The sequence below is a fragment of the Amblyomma mixtum genome, chromosome 5, assembly GCF_055824585.1.
Source record: "Amblyomma mixtum isolate Tamu chromosome 5, ASM5582458v1, whole genome shotgun sequence".
NCBI classification, from domain to species: Eukaryota; Metazoa; Arthropoda; class Arachnida; order Ixodida; family Ixodidae; genus Amblyomma; species Amblyomma mixtum.
In genome coordinates, this window is record NC_143016.1 from 132,389,826 (window position 1) to 132,407,499 (window position 17,674).

At 46.5% G+C, this 17,674-nt stretch overlaps 1 protein-coding gene and 1 pseudogene across 1 annotated transcript; both read right to left on the reverse strand.

Moving 5' to 3' along the window:
* Positions 1–1,628: 1,628 nt before the first annotated feature.
* Positions 1,629–8,086, reverse strand: LOC149343740 (uncharacterized; annotated as a pseudogene).
* Positions 8,087–12,839: 4,753 nt separating this feature from the next.
* LOC149343741 (uncharacterized) lies at positions 12,840–14,893 on the reverse strand. Its single transcript, XM_089542451.1, has 3 exons — positions 14,839–14,893; positions 14,576–14,639; positions 12,840–13,203 (listed from the first exon to the last, which is right to left on the reverse strand). Exons 2-3 carry the CDS (start codon positions 14,622–14,624, stop codon positions 12,920–12,922), a joined length of 333 nt encoding a protein of 110 aa, XP_089398577.1. The 5' UTR covers positions 14,625–14,639; positions 14,839–14,893; the 3' UTR covers positions 12,840–12,919.
* Positions 14,894–17,674: the final 2,781 nt, after the last annotated feature.

Genomic DNA, 17,674 nt, shown 5'->3' on the forward strand with positions numbered 1-17,674 from the left:
GAACTGAATGTAAATTTGTATATCCTCTCGTTATGTCAGAAGCTGCGAAATTCCTCGCTAGCCGTCGGATTACCAGGCGTGGGGCGCAGATTAAGAGCTCGTGACAAACTCTCCCCTCTTATTTCAGCATGCCTAGGTAGTACAGATATAGGTGGGAGTTTTTTAATTTAGTGTTTTTCTTTTTCACTTCTGGAAAGTGAGTTTACGGCATGGCTCAGCTCTGATTCGCGATTGACAAGGCAGAGGTAATAGCTTCCTTGAATTCACTGAATTATGGCCATACCTCTGGGTCACGATAAGATGATGCAACCGATGTAATAAAACTGCACCAGCTTGCAACTGAAGAAGCAGGCGAAGTGTGTGAGGCTTTGCTTGAACAGAGAATTGCCCAGATGGAGAAAATATCACTACCGAAAACAGTAAGAAGGTATATTGTCATAAAGCGCAACTCAATGGACAAGAAGCTAGGGCTCGTGGAATGATATGTAATCCGAGCGGCATACCAAGGCATTTCTGCCGGATTTCGCTGATATTTTATTGAGTGGAGATCAATCAACATGGTCTACCTATATTCAGGTCTACCTGATAGTTTTTTATGGATATGAGATAAGCTTGACGCACTCACTCCGCCTTAAAAGGATGGAACTCGATAAATAGCACAGTTCCTATTTTTTCGGTTTTTCTTCAAGTGTTTTCTTAACAAACAGACAGCAAAAGCGTTCGCTGTGAGCGGATACAACAGGTAGAGTGCAACTTCCAGACCTAAGATATGCAGCTCTGGCCTAAATGAATGATGAGAATTCGTGCACACTACGGAAAGAACCTTCGCAATACCGTCAGTCGTGTGGTGCGCAGGGGCTGTTTATCAATGTAAAAGAAATGCCTAGCACCAAAAGTAAGAAGGCAACGCAGAAGGCATCGCAGGCAGCGTGTACATCGCTCGATAGCGATGAAAGAATGCCAGGGATGCGGACCTGCGCAGCTATCTTATAAATAAAACCGCATTCGGCGTAAAGTAATGCTGATTTACTAGAGACATCAGAAAATAACTGTTGTATTGAGGGATAATTGGAACACTAATATGCCCTTCACTCAGACTTGAATTAAAAACAGGAAACTGGAAACCCATGGTAAAAAAAAAATAATTCACAAGTGGCAAGCAGGTAAAATATATAAGCTTTGAGCATTGTGGAAAACCGCATTGCCCTCGCCCGCTGGGGGCGCCCAGCGCTTCCCCTCTCTCGTTCGGGGCCCCCCTCTGCCTTCCCTCCTCCTACGTCGGTTTACTTCGGAGCATGGTGTGCTTCGGAGCGACGACGATGCCGGAGAGGGGAGGGGGGGGGGGGTGACCCCCGTCATCACGTGTGCGGGCAGGCCAACTTTCCTGCCCCTCTCGGTTTCGGCGTCCGCGCAGGCCGCGCCCGCGCGCACGGGACACAGAGCAGAGAGTTGAGAGCGAGACGTCGGAGACAGCGGACGCGACACCGCGGCGGTCCAGGTGACCCGAACTAACCCGAACTGTTCTTCTGTGCCTGTTTCCCGTGCCTGCTGCCTGCCGTTGCTGCTTACGCGCGACCGATGTAGGCCGTTTAAATTTGGGAGATCCCAATAAACGTTTTTGATGCGGGCTATTCCTCGGTGGTGTTGTTCTTCGCGGCCACCGCTGTGGTGGAGCTAGCGGAGTGGTTGTGGCCCTGAGTACAGGGTGCGAACTGCGCTAGAAACCTCACAGCATCAAATATAGCATGACAAGTACAAGGCACGACAAGCTATCTATAGATATCGTATTCGAAATATATATTGTTTGTTGTTCTCAAAGGCGCTCACATACACAGGCACGCACGCACACTTATATGTTGGGTTCACATGCACTAAAAAAGCACGCATACAAGGTAACTGGTAATGAAAACCGAAAATGGGATTTAGATTAAATCTGTCTGTCCACATGTGCTCATATTCACTCGTGTACATATGCAAGAATAGGATGCTGGCGCAATGAGGATTTGTTCACAAATGTGAAACAACTTTATGAATTCGCGCGCTCCATTATTATTACTCCTAGAAAATACATACGCCTCCTACTGGCTCTTTTCCACTTTCTTTTCTTGCGTTGTACGGTCGCGCAACATGTGTCCCTCAAAGCCATAGTGAGCCAACTACTATAGCGGCAAGTGATGTCAACGACTCTAAATTCCTAGGACTCGAATAACGCTGCTCTTCATATAGGGTACATTGCTTGCTAACTTACAGCAGTATGTACTCCCACTGCTATGCCCACCAAGCTGAGAAGTTCGAGTGCCTTGCAGAAGTGAAAAATAAAGAGCCATATGAATCGTACACCTGGAGCTTTCGCGAACGACGCCTAGAGGCAGCACTGGATAATGCTTCTGCGAAGAAATCATAAAAAGCAACTCCGCGTCTTTTAAGACCAGCATATAGAAGGTGCGACAAATTAAAGTATGGAAGCTTCTGGACACTCTGAATAGAATTTTTAAGCACCGATATCAATAGGAGACGTTTTACATTCAGCACTTGAGCATTTTTTTATAAAATAACTAGCCAGGGAAAATGTGCGTCTGTAGTTAGAGGGTAGCTGACAGAGCACCCTTTCCTACAATCTCTTGTCCTTCATTCGACTTCTGCTTCGGTGCGCATTGGTCCCACGGGAAGAAAGCCACTTGCATTCGGAGGTGCATAGGCACATCGCGAGAGTATTATCTAAATCGCCGATTGCCGTGCACTGCCTGATAGCCACCGCTCTTAGCGCAACCTTGAGGGGCGCGACTGAAGACTACTGAATTCTGACAGCTGTTAGGGACTAAGCAAATAACAAGTAGAGTTTCTAAGAAAGTTACTCTAAGCTTGTGTCCGATAAGGTTTGTAAACTTTTCATCTGAAAAATTCAAGCAATCTTTCAGGATTCAGGCTTATTAAGGCGGAAGCCTTTAATGCCTCATCGTTGTAAGCAGGAGCTGTCGACAGAAATGTCACGCTTTTCAATTGGTCGAAACGGTCGTGACGTCACAGTGCGCGAATTTCAAACGGGGCCAATTGTACTTTGGCTACTAACCATGCAACCAATTAAAGGGATCGTATACTGATGCTCCAAATAAGTTTGACTGAGTTTAGTTAATTGCTTACTTAAACAATTAGTCTAATTAACCTTTCTAGTCAGACCAGATATATGAATAAAACCGAGTAAGAAATTGGCCGAGCTTGGGAATCGAACCGCGGTCTCCGTAGTGCGAGTCGAGCACGCTACCACACCGCCATGCAAGCTTTTTTTTTTTCTTTATTGCCTGACTTTGGCTCATGACATTGCACAACAAAAATACACATAGCGCTATATACATACGACACTGTCGTGGTCAGCCAGCACGAGACTGGCTTCGTCAGCTTAAAATTCCCGCAACATACACAACGGCTCTAGTCTGGAGAGCCACTCGGGAGGCTCCGCAGCTGCTTTTTGGATTGCAAGAAACCAGTCCATGCTTTCCCGAAAATAAATTCGGGCCGGTCGTGCGTCTTTGTCACAATGGTAGCCTGCCATTCTGGAGCGCCATATACAGTGGAGGCCCAAGAGCATTATGAGATCAAAAGGTGCCCCATCCTCATTATCAGTGCTTAAATAGCGAATTCCGTGCGCGTCAAGTGGTAGCTCTTTCTTTATGGTCCTTTGTAAAACGTCCCAAAAATAAACCCCTTCCCAGCAGTGCAAAAAAACATGGTCTATTGTTTCAGGCTGTTTACAAATTAAGCAGTTCGATCCCCACGGTAAAAAGAAATCCTTTCCCTCTAGAAACTTTTTAACTGGTAACGTCCCGGTATGTAACTTAAAAAAGAAAGTCTTTACTCCTGGTGGCACCTGCATTTTCTTCACCCTTTTTAAAACATCCCCTCCCGGGCCTCCACTGTACAAGGCCCTGTACATGGGCTCTGGGAAAACAATATCACAAAGATCATTGTACAACTTTTTCCTTTTGCTTTTCCACAAATAATCGGTGGAAAAACGTGCCGAAAGAAACCGAACGCTTGCTACAATCTCTTTGTACTAACCAAAAGTTCCACCAGAGAGCTCTTCTGTGGATACCACGAACTCCGGCAGCAATCGCCGCAGCTTCACTTCGCACACGGTGCGCAAGAACGGGTCTGTGACGTCGCGAAAAAACAAAAACCGGTTCACAAGCGGCCTTAAAAAGAGGTGCCCTAGCCCTAGCCCCCCATCTTTTACCCTCCGGAACAGGTTCGTTCTGCTACAACGTTCCCATTCGGACGCCCATATGAAAACTGCAAAAATCCTGTGTAGCTTCTGAACGTTCACACGCGAGCAATGCAAAACCTGCATCACATACCAGAGTTTGCTAATAAAAAAAAGATTGCAGACTGTAGCTCTGGCGAAAATTGAAAGGCTGGTGCCTTTCCATTTCCCAGCTCGGTCACGTGCGTCTTTAGTTTGCTCTTTCCAATAGTCCTCGATATCGCGATAAGCATCGAGCGGAACGCCCAAATACTTGCCCGGGGTCGTCGCCCACGGTACGTTGGCGAAATGGTCCGGGTGGGATGGCCACCATCCATGCCAGAGGCCAAGGCACTTGGACCAGTTAACCCCGCTGCCTGTGACTTCGCTGAACGCGCGTACACACCCGACAGTTTCACTTATGCTCCCCTGATCAACCGTAAATACTGCAACGTCATCTGCATAGGCCAGCAGCTTAACTTCAGCTGCTTGTAACCTAAAGCCATTAATACTATTGTTTTCTATGATTTTCATGCACAGTGTTTCGATGTAAATACAAAACAAGAGAGGGCTAAGGGGGCAGCCCTGACGCACCGAACGCTGCACGCTAATGGGGGCCCCCAAACTCTTGTTAACAATCAGTCTCGTCGTGCAGTTTCGATACGCCAGGGCTACACCCTTACGGATAACTGAACCGACGTTCACATGGTCTAAAACGGTAAACAAAATTTCATGAGAAACACAATCAAATGCCTTTTCAAGGTCAATCTGAAGTATCGCTACTCGCCCATTGATGTCGTCACAGCTTTCAAGCACACTGCGCGCTTTGTGAATGTTGGAAAAAATTGAGCGCCCTTTGATTCCACATGTCTGGTGGGGTCCAACAATATCCGATATCACTGTCTGCAGTCTACGCGCCAATACCTTCATAAAAATTTTGTAGTCCACATTAGTGAGTGCTATGGGTCGGTACGCTGTAACCAATTGTAATTTCTCTATATCATCCGTTTTAGGTATGAGCACTGTATGGGAGATCCCAAAAGACGGAGGCAATAAGTTTATTTTATAGGCTTCATTGAAAATTGTACACAGCACTGGGGCAATTTCGTGCTTAAATTCTTTATAAAATGCCGCACTGAATCCATCTGGTCCTGGTGATTTTCCTAGGTTTAACTAATCTATCGCGTGCTCTACCTCGCTGTGAGTTATTGTTAGTTCCATTTTCTTTTTGCTTTCTTCGTCAAGCCGTGGCATTGCACCAAGAAACTGATGTGTAAAGGCTACTGCGTCTACAGGAGTCGATGAAAAAAGCCCCTGGTAGTATTCATTAAAGGCTTCTTTGATGTGGTCAGTGTCTGCCGATAAGATACCCCCCCATTCTATTTTAGCGATGTGATTTCTTTCAGCGCGCGCTTTTTCTAGACCAAGAGCACGTTTCGATGGCGCTTCGCCAGCAGCTGTGTCTTCCGCCCTTGCCCTCACTAGTGCTCCGCGATAACGCAGTTCTTCCATAAGCTCAATCTTTTGTTTTGTTTTCCTGACATCTTCTATCCATTTCCCAGGCTCTTTGCATTCCTGCTTCATCAGCGTTTGAAGCAGTGCCCTTAGCTCAGCTTCGTCTTGTTTTTCCTTATAACGGATACATGTCGCCCTTTCTATTGCTTTGATTTTTAAAGATTCTTTACTTAGCTCCCACTGTTGCCAAATATTCAGGTTCTTGCGCGGGTTTATTTTACCTATTTCATCCTTTACTGCTCTGTAGTAGATTTCGTCTTGAAGAAGCGTGTTGTTTAGCTTCCACATTTCCCACGAAAATGCCTTGCTTCGGTTCAGACTTCCCAGGCAGCACTCAACTAAACAGTGGTCTGAGAAGGAGACTCCCACAACTTCATAATGGTTGCAAACAGGGGCAAGGTCGACTGATGCGTAAATGCGGTCCAGCCGTGCATGGCTTGAGCCCTGGAAATGAGTGAACTGCACTGTCCGCGCACCCTCAATAAGTTCAGCCACATCCTCAAGGTTTCCGTTCTCGATCACTCGGATCAACACTTCAGTGCTCCTGTCTCGAAACCCCCGGATGCTTGACCTATCGCGCGCATTAAGAACACAATTGAAGTCACCTAATACAATGAGCCGCCTCTCCGTACAAAGGCGCTCTTGGAGGCTTTCGAAAAAGGCAACCCTTTCCTCACCCACATTCGGCGTGTACACAGTAACAATGCGCCACTCATTGCCGTTCAGACAAAAATCAAGCACAATACACCGGCCATACACACACGAAAAATAAGCCTGCACCTCTAGCCCCGGCATCTTCTTTACAAAAAGCACGCATCCAGCCGATGTTCCCACTGCTTGACTGACGACAGCATAAAATCTAGTCGTGAAACGTCGCACCATGCTGTCGGTTCCTTCGTTGCCGTCCACTTTCGTCTCCTGCACGGCCAATACATCTATCTCGCGCTCCGTAATAAGTCGGTACACCTGACCTTGTTTTTTCCTTGCCGCCAGGCCCCTCACATTCAATGCAGCGACTCTAAAGGCGGAGGCGGGAGCCATTTTTACGCCACTGTGGCCGCCGGTATCATCCGGCGCAAGAACATCAGTCTGCTCGAGTAGTACCTTGCCTGCGGAGGAGTACCGTTTGTCAGCCGCATGGTTTGGGCGTGGCCGTAACGACGAACGCCGGGCTTGAGTCGTCTTTGCAGGGGGCTCCTCGACGCCGGGTGCTACCACTTTGTCCCCTTCAGGGCTGGCCTGGTCATGCGAACGCTTCGCCGGGGTGTTAAGGGGGGGCGTGACGCTTGTTGTGCGGGCGCCGGTATTCTCGTGGTGGTCCTCGTTCAGGTCCTTTCCCTCGACGACTACGGGCTCTGATGGGCACGCTCCGTTCTCTGGCGTCTCGTTAGAGACGCCGAGGGAGCCTCCCGTCGGCTGTTGGCTCTCTGGTTCGTCGGCCGCTTTGGTGTCGACACTGGGAGTCCCTGACGTCGCAAGTGTGGAAGCCGACTTGCCCGCCTCGTCCGTACCAGTGGCTGCTTCCTCCGCCTCGGCGATGTCCATGAGTTCCGCAGTGTCGTTCGCCTTTCCGACCCCGGTAGCTGACGCGTAGGTACGGACGCAGTCCGCGTCCACGTGTCCGTAGCGCCTGCACAGGGAATACCTGGGCACCTTGCAGTCTCGGCGAACGTGACCAGTGCCGTGGCAACGCAGGCACTGCATCGGTCGCCCAGGGACAACAACGAGGGCCAGCTCACCGGCTACTCGGACCTAGTGTGGCAAATCATCCACCTTAATTCCCGGCTTCAACTTCAGTAGCACGGTCCTGGTGGTCGAGCCTTTCTCCTTCAAGCCTTGGACACGCCAACGCTCCCGCGTCACCTCCGTCACGTTGCCGAACGCCGCGAAAGCAGTCCGGATGTCTTCGTCCGCCACACCATGCAGCATCCAATGCAGGCGCAGCTTTACCTGCTGATCTTCAGGGTCGAAAATAATGCACCGGCGCCCTTTCACTTGTAGCTCTTTGCAGGCAGCAAGTTTCTTCGCAGATTCTGAGGTGCTCATCGTCACCGCCCACACGTGGTTAATCTGATACGCCCCCAACGCCACGACGTCGGGGAGCGCACCAGCGTTGGCCAGGGCGTCCCGAAAATCTTCCACCCTGTAGGGCCTCGCTCTCACGTCTCCGTGAAGAAACACCGTATTAAGAACAACACGTCCTAAGGGCAAGGTAGGCAAAACAATTTCATATTCCTGATCTGCATCGGCAGCTAACCTGTTTCCGCGGCCAGCAAGTGCCGCTATCGCCGCTCCGCCGGAGCTCATGATCCTGCGTCCGTCACGCTCGGTGGCCGGAAGCTCGAATGACCCCCGCTCTCCTCATATCCACGTACTAATCTTTCGCCTTTCACCGCCATGCAAGCTCGATGGTTTCGAATGAACAAAGGTGCGTCTAGTGAATACGGTCTCTTCGTTCACTCCCATCTTCCTCCCTTGCCGTTACGGCGAGGTTTAGGTGTCCACCGAGATATGAGAGAGACACATTTCCTTTCTTCAAAAACCAATTTACCAACGAGCAAGGCGTATTTGTCCGCGTTTCGGATTGGTCGAAATTGTCGTGACGTCACCGCGCGATGTGAGACAGTTAATGCGTAATTTCCTTTCCTCAAATACAATTTCCATTTTCTCCATTACGGCCCCTCTTTCTTCGTTCACTCACACTTCCTCCCTTCCTGTACGGTGCGGCTCAGGTGTCCACCGAGAGGACAGAGAATTACAGCCCCATTTCCTTTCCTCAAAAAGTGTTGCGTTCAAAGGGCAACGCATCGCGCCGAACCGGTGGTGGCGTTCCTTGGACTCCGTGGCAGCGCTACAACACGCTGTCGCGTTCCACTCCTAAAGGCGAGGCTTAAGCGTCATTAATTGGCAGTTAATTAATGCACCAACAAAATGTGCAGTGAACAATCGCGTAGCAGAATGCAGCACTAAGGCTTTCGCCTTTCACCACTTTAGCCGCTAAAGTTCCTCGTAATTTTATTCGTGCTTTTTTGAAGCGAAGCTTTTTTTCTCGTAAAGAAGAGGGTTTGAAGTGCTTTTTCAATAAAAGTTTTGATGATGAAGAGGACAGCAACGACTTTGCCAGCAGGCGCTCTTTTATTCGATAACGCTTTCATTTCCTTAGTAAATTACGCACCGGTTTCGGCCACCTGCTAATAATGATTTTCGGCTAGTTCTTGAAGCTTCCACATGACACGGTGGGCCCTTTGTACGCATGCGCACAATCCGGTCAACAAATTGCCACTTGTCATGGTGGGCAGGCTGTGATGACGTCAGAAGGGCAAGGGACCCAGATGGCAGGAAGGCCGCCTGCTTTTTCGTTGACAGCGTCGACAATTCCGAGGCCAGAATTTCTGCACAAAGTGAGCCTTAGTAGTATGATGGTTATTCGAATAATATCTATGTGTTTATTACGCCTCAAAAACGCATGACAGATCAAAAAGTTCTCCCAAGCCTTGGACGCATGTGGGGCTCTACTGGAATGTGTTTGGTGTATTCACAAAGGTGTACAGGTTTGTACTAATTAGGATTCTGTTTTTGACGCCTTCTTTTTATTCATAGGTATAATGTAATAGTATCGTTCGCCCTCATAGAGTTACTGTTTATTAGCGCCGTATTTGCATTTGTGCCACTGACAAACTTTCGCTATGACTTGTTGAAGCCTGTAACTGAAATCAGCATTAGAAACAAACTTGCAATAAAAGAGACCCAGGCTCGCTTTCTTATTTCAGTTTAGTTACGATCCGCAGTGCTACTCAGTGCACCATTTCTGTACTGCATTCTTTTTACGTAATGCGATTTGTGTTTTCAAATAATATTTTCCGAAGGAGAAGAGTTGAACCTGCCAGCAGAGTTGAGTTGTCAATCGCGATACATTATAGACTTTTGACGGAGCTCGAAGACTGCAAAATGCTTATTAGCGATTAAACACTTATATTTTCAAGATTGACATCTGACAATTTTTTGTCGGTTTGATGCCACCTAAATTATTCTCGAAGTAGCACCGGTTTAGTAGAGTCTGCGCTCGTATACTGACTTGGTGAACATCCTGCAAGTTACGGGATGGCTGTACATTCTTAGTCTGCTTTTTGATTGATTGATTGATTGAGTGATTGATTGATTGATTGAGTGATTGATTGATTGATTGATTGATTGATTGATTGATTGATTGATTGATTGATTGATTGATTGATTGATTGATTGATTGATTGATTGATTGATTGATTGATTGATTGATTGATTGATTGATTGACTGACTGACTGACTGATTTGATTGAATTTTTTGTATTTCAAGAAAATGGTGGAAAGTGAGGCAAAAAGCTGCATAAAGCAGCTTGAAAGGCCCTCAGTCCAAGGAGGAGGGTCATCCCAAAACTAAGGTCTCCACTTCTTTTATAAATTGGAAGAAACGTTTCTTTTTAGCAATTTGCAAATCACTTAAAAGGCAGACCATTCTTCTACTTTTTCCCATAATTGCAGTTGCGGTCTATGCATTTTTGCAGATGCTGGGGAAGTTTTTGTATGCCCATGTCACACCAGCTCGCCGCCATGCCGTTCAGGAAGCGTTTGACCGCATCTTTCACTTCGTCGTCATCGGTGAAGCGCATTCCAGCGAGATGTTCTTTTAGCTTTGAAAACAAGTGGTAGTCACTTGGTGCCAAGTCCTGAATGTAGGGTGGGTGGCTGATGACGTCCCATCCAAACTGCTGCAGGAGAGCGACGGTTTGGCAGGCAACGTGGGGGCGAGCGTTGTCGTGGAGAAGACTCACGCCCTTGCTCAGGATCCCTCTTCTGCGATTTTTAATCACCCATCTGAGTTTCTTAACGGTTCACGATATCTGTCCGTGTTTACTGTGGTGCCAGGAGGCATGAAGTGTACCAACAATACCCATTTTCGATCCCAAAACACGGTTGCCATGACTTCGCCGGCAGATTGTGTTCGCTTGAATTTTCGCCGCTTGGGCGAAGAGGAGTGCGGCCGCTCACGTGATTCTTGTTTGGACTCAGGTGTCAAGTCGAATGTCCACGTTTCGTCACCGGTGACAATTGAATTCAAAAAGGACTCATTTTCATTTCCATAACGCCGAAGAAATTCGCGGGAGGAGTTAACGCGTTGCCGTTGGTGGTCGTCTGTGAGAATTCGCGGAACCCGTCTTGCGCACACCATGCGATATTTCTACTTTGCTGTCAAAGTCTTGGGAATAGTTCTTCTAGAAGCGCCAGGAACCATAATGCAGAGTTCATCGAGTGTGATCCTCTGATCTTGTTGCATCATTTATTCGACCTTCGCGAATATCTTGTCAGAAATTGACGGTCTCCCGCTTCTTCCTTCGTCGTGAATTTCAGTGCGACCAGCTGCGCACTTCCTACATCACTTTCGGACGTTCTTAACATCCATGCACGGCTATCCGTACACTTACCTCAACTGGCGATGAATTTCGATTGGTTGAACGCCCTTTGCATTCAAAAATCGAATAACTGCGCGAACTTCGTACCTGGCGGTAGCGACAAACGGGAGCTCCATGTCAAATAGCTGCCGTGCCAAGACTGACCGTCCCTTTCGCGTTGAGTCATGGCTTGTTTGGAAGACGGGGAACAATGAACACAGCAGTGTGGCGAGCAGCCACGGAAACAGTTTCCCTGCGGCCGCAGCCCATTGGAGACCTTACTTTTGGGATTACCCTCATACAATGGCAGCAGCAGAGGAAACACATGCACAGTTTCTGATAACACTGTAATCGATAAAATGAGTCAGTTTAGTAAGCTAAACAAGCTCATAATTTAACAAAACTTGATAAATTAAACAACAATTGGTCGCACACATATTGGAAGATGTTGGAATATCAGTTTGTGGGTGTCCCACAAACATGCATAACAAACAACGCACACACACAGAAATCTTTTGCAGAAATTGCTCAAGAAAAAATAATTCAATGAAATTGTGTATGTTGAGCGCAACAGTTTATAAGTTCCTTAAAGTCGCTTAGTGAGAGATTACAGATGTTTATGCTTTGTGCGAGATATGAATTCAGTAGTCACCGCCGTACGTCACCAAGTACTCAGAATTTGATATTAACTCACAGCCACATTACGCACTTAATTTTCCTGCTTCTGTCAAACAGTTTTTTTTACATGGCAAAATAAAAGATCGACATTTTAGAGCACACCAGCCGACGTGGTGCCTTGCAGTGATCGGTTTGTTCCCTGTTGATATGCAGCGGAAGTCAGAGACAGCAGGTATACAGAAATTGTCGAGCGCATAAATGAAGACTATTGTCATTTTCCCATTAGAAAGAAATTACAACTCCCCTTTAACACAAGGATGTTGAGCCCATTTACAGATGCTCGCAAACGTGTCACAAGTGCTGCTGTAGGTGTAACCTAACACTTGTGGCTTTACGAAATAGAGGATCCCTAGAGTACTGCTTCGGAGCCTTTAAACATTGGCCTCGCAGATACTGCACTGAACTGTTAGTGCGGGTGACAGGAGCAATTGACAAATACCGCCATTGGAACACATTTTATGTTTTAGTGCCTCAGCACCATATGGTTTGGAGCTCACTGTGTCGGCGCGTTGGGAAAGTTTAATCTCGTCTTTCTGGACGGCCACTGGTATGGAGGCTGCCCTGAACATTGAAAATGTTTTTCCATTTTTGTTTAAAGGTTATTTAATAGTAGTAGTTATTACTGAATCGACAAGGGGAATAGTTACGATACCTTTGGGGCAATAAATTTTTGAAGGCTGGGAATTTAAATCTTAACTTGGCCAGTTTCGAGTACCCTACGGGTTCGGCAACGAACACCGACAAACCCTCAAAGGGCTGCGGACTATTGACAAGCGGTTTCCTTCAGTACCTCCACATGAGCAAAGCCATGTTGTCGACAGCGGAAAAGATTAGTTGCATAAGCTGCCGTAATCTCTGGAAATGAAACTTTCCCCTTTTTTTCCAGCGCTCGCTCAGACGACATGTGCTATTTCTACTAATACTCTGGATGGCAGTTCGTGTCCATTTGAGCCCCTTGTGGTTGGTTCGGAGAGGAAATGATAGACGAGTTCAGAATTGTTTATTCTGAAAATATCCTCGGAAATAAAAAAAAAGGGCAGAGCACAAACATGGCATTTCGCGATCAGCCCATAGCACCCGTAATGAGTCCCATGGCCTGCTGGGCCAAAAACGAGACGATCACGCCCTTGGCGATGTTCGTTGCCACGCCGGATATCTTGTCCCATATGTACGGGTCCACTTGTTCCAGATCCACGCCGCTGGAGCGCAGCTCCTCGATCTGGCGCAGTACTTCGCTGAGAGCAGCGCGCTCTTCCTCGGTGCCTGGGGCGCCCTCGTGCTGAAGCCACTCGCCCATGGTTTCAAGGGCTCGGCCCACCTCCACTCGCACGTCCTTCACCTCATCACCTGGAAATTGGGCGCACGCAGGGGAAGCCCGAAACGCGTTTACGTCTCCACAAGTCGATATTTGTGACACTATTCACAAGGGTTGCAACGAGCGCTAAATAAAATTTAGCCTACAAAAGATCACTTCAACGCTTCTACGTGAGTACTTCGAAGCAAGCATGCAGGGTTTACTGCTACGCACGTCACGACGCTTTATCTATGCTCCCTTTAAAGCAGTTGTGTTCTTCTAGGCTATATTTCGGCAGAAGCTGCACGCAATTCTCGCTTTGTCTTTCCGCCACCCCTCCCCCTTAGAAATCTTTTTGCCAATGCGAAAAACACTCTTAATTGAGAAGTAATAATGCTCTGAATTGACAGTATGACTGGATTTGTTTTTCGATTAAATATAGAGGTTGAGAGATGCGTCATTACGATCTGCAGCTTTTAGTATTTACGAGGGACTATAGCAAGGCAAGTTACGATGAATTTCACCAAACTAACGTAACTGCTAGGCACATTGACAATTACAAAGCGGCGCCAACAAAAGCTGCAATCATTTCATCTTATTCTCCCGAAAACACTTCCGTTGAACGTCTTCATTTTCTCAAGAAAGTGGAGCAAGTATTTTACTGAGATAATATTCTGTTAAAGAAAATGTACTTAATTTAAAACTCAACGGTATTTCCGAAACTGAGTGAAAACTGCAATTCGATAAAAGCGATCTGTGAGGATGCGAAACTTCTGGGCCCACACACAAAAAAAAGCAGCATGAAATTTTTATAATCAAACTTCACGCTTGGCCGTATGAGATGACAGAGATTACGGGGTGATATAGAGAATGAACTTATATGAACACAATGGCTTAATGGATTAGGAACACTGTAAGGGATCCTAGGGCATTTCCTTCTGCTTGTGGTCCCTTTACAAGGAATATTTTCTCACGTATCATAGCGCCGGTCTGGAACACCACCAAGAAAGTTTGCGGACGGAAACCTTTCGCGATTGTAATGTACTGCTGAGGTCTGAATTATTTATAATTTGGAAGAATGAACCCGCATCATTCTAACACGGTAGCACTGACATCGCGAAAATTGTGTAGCATGTCGGAATTTTCGTCCTAAGTATTACAGTTGCTCTGCACAAGCTTATTTTTAGTACATTGATATAAAGATGAGGCCACCACATGGTAATAACCAATACGCGTATATAGTACCCTTTAGATGAATTGTCAAACAGCTTTAATGATTTCGTAGTGAGGAGCAAAGCGGTGAACTTTAAATTGAACATGAGGTCCCGGACGCCCTGTGTTCGCCTGATAATTCTCTCTCACAAATCTGCTAACTAAACACCTCAAATTCAATAAGCGGCGCCGTGGAATCCTTTGTAAGCTCACCAGTGCAGAAGGCGACGCACAAAGCAATGAAAAGGAGTAGGCAGCGCATGTTGAGGTGGATGATCTGAAACATGACAGAGACCAAAATGTACTTTCCCGTGCAGTGCAGAATTTCTAGCAGTTAATCGAAGAGGCAGTAGTAAGCGGCTCTGAAGTTGCAGCACTGTTTTTTGTGCCTCAGAAATGTTCTCATATAAGTCAGCTTGGCGATGGTAGTAGAGAAGAGTCAAATTTTTACAAGCTTGTCAACTCCAGGCACTCACCGGCGTCGGACTTGCTCTTCATTGGCTGCACTGCTTGCGTACACTTTTATAGCCGTGTGCCCAAGCCGCGTCCTCGAAGCTACCCTTTCCTAGAGCTTTATCACCTACTGATTCTTTGACGTGGAGGCAACTGTTGTCGCATTTCCCACGGATACATCCACTGATTCCCACCACCTTCAACCCAGAAGTAGTACATGCTCGCTCTCTTCGTTAGTAACTGCGAAATAGTACTTCGAGAAATGTGCACCAAAAAGTCACCAGTTACCGGACACAAAGAGCGGCTTGCTGGTCCAGCCCGACGATACTGACGTATGGCTTGATGTAGTCAACTGTTGGCTAGGAGAATCAACCATAGACGTTGCGTGCGACTGGTCTCACACGGAGCGGAACAAAATGGGCATCTTTTCAAACCCAGTTAAACGTGGCTTGTGCCGACACTTCCAAATTTGTTCAGAGGCTTTTGCAGTGGATTATTTTGAGCGGTCGCCTTGAGGGTCTGATGCCATAATGAAATGCCGCGCGTTAAAAGTGCTTAAAAGAAACTTGAGATTTGGCACGTTTGCTACACTGCTTTATGCTAATAAACACAGAGAAACTCAGCAGTGGCGGTGACTAAAAGCAAATCCTTCTTAGAAAATTGATCGATATTCAGTCATGCAAATTTCTCTATCGGATTAATGCCTTCTGAATGAAACGGCGGCACCAATGAACAGGAGGTGTGCCGAGTGGTATTAACCGTTGCAGTCAAGGAAGGCGAAAAAAAAAGTCATTTTATTTATTTATTTATTTAGAACATACTGCAGGCCTACAGTAGGCCCAAGCAGGAGGGGCGAATACATAATATATGAAAAAAAGAACAGGTTTAGCAAAATTGAAAAATGTTAAATACAAGTTGTAACACAAAATACAGCAATAAATACAAGGCTCAGATGCAAAATACAAAAAGTAAACGTAGAAATAAATGGCTCTCAAATTAAATGCTGTGAAGAAAACATAGAGTCAAAAGAATCAGCTCTGGTTAAGAGATCTGGCGGACACCTGTTCCACTCCTCAATGGTGCGCGGAAAAAATGAGTATTTAAAGGCGTTAATCCTAGCACTGTAAGGGGTTAATGATTGTGTATGATGATTTCGTGTTTGGCGCGTAGTGTTAGGTTTGAGGAAGGGGTCTGCATTCATAGACAGTTTATGGTTTTTTAGTAAGAAACTGAGTGAGAATTGAGTGAGAATTTACTGAGTGAGAATTGAAACAAAAGTGGCATATACGCTTCTCAGCACGTCAGAAAGCACGTTGTATGAAAACTTGGATCACGTGATCCATGAAAGCGAATAACCTGCCTGAAAACGCGGATATAGTACATAATACAGCCTTGGCGGCTCTGTTTGCTTGCAGAAAACCTGCCATACATCAATCAACTTTAAAAAAAAGTAAAAAACAATTCCCTGTTATTTATGTAGAATGATTCTAAAACCTGCTGTGCCTTTGTATCTCTACTCCCGCCCACAATCTTTATCTCCTGAAGTCGTGGCTCCCATTCTTTGGAATGCTTCCATTATTTTCGCCGCCCCATGTTCTGCCGCATGATTACACACGAAGCATTCTCCACAGTGCATTGAAAGATGTGTATCTCTTAGCTCTTTTAGCCATCGCGCATGCTCAGCTGCACGGTTATTAATGCACCTAGATGTCATACCTTGAATGGTTTGGTTGATGCCTCGTGTTCTTGCTTTTGGGGATGCCGTGGAGTTTTGTACATAATCTGGCTTGGCAGCAAATGAAAAGTGAAATGAGTTTAGCGCATGTCTTGCGTCGGTCTTTGTTGTGTTTTTCTTCCTTTAGTGCTATTTTTTCTGTTTCAAAGAAGTAGGCTACTGCTGGCGAAATGGATGAAATAGCTGTTGGCTTGAAAAATTAACCTATGCAAAAAATTCCTATAGTTAAGAGAAAATTGCACCATATGCACACTTAGGAGAGTTCCAATTAGGGTAGTTCGGTCACTCAGAGTTCAGGGAAAGAAGCTTCGGACAACGCCACCTATTACGACCACTACAGGCTTTTCTCTCCGCTTAAAGAATGTAACCGGTTGTCTCGAACGCATGAGTATGGTGTCTGAGGGAGACGTCTCACCAGCCCAATCTGAATACCAACTTGGGGATAATCGTGCTTGAAGAAGTTGAAAACCGGTAGGTTGGCGTGAAAAGTGCGCCGAAAAGGCACGATGATTGTTGCTTAAAAACGACACGCCAGTTGCAAACTACCCTAACAAGACGGCACCAAGCGCTTGATGCCAAACCCGCTGAACTAAGCAGTGCTACCTGCAACGACTGGCCTCGCGGATCAGTAGTTAGAGAAGTGATTCACCCGTCATTCCTTTTATGCGCTTTGCAAGCAGGTTCGAGTACTAGTATTCATTACGTGCTTCAGTGCCTACAAGCCCTATTCTACGGTGCTAAGTGAATGAATAAATTGGGCGTGCGCATTAAAAGCTAAGGTCAAGGGGCACGATTTAGTCTGCAAATAGGTATATTTTGCAACCTGTTAAATAATTTTACTACTTCGGTTTGGTCGAAATTTCCGGAGCCTTCACTACGGCGTCTCTCATAGCCTCAGTCGCTTTGGGACGTTAAACCCCATAAGCCTAAACCTAAACTTCGGTTTGGTTTGGTTTACGGGGACCTCACGTCCCAAAGCGACTAAAGCGATGAGAGACGCCGCAGTGAAAGGCTCCGGAAATTTCGACCACATGGGGTTCTCTAACGAGCACTGACATCGCACAGTACACGGGCCTCTAGAATTTCGCCTCCACCGAAATTCGACAACCGCTGCCGGGATCGAA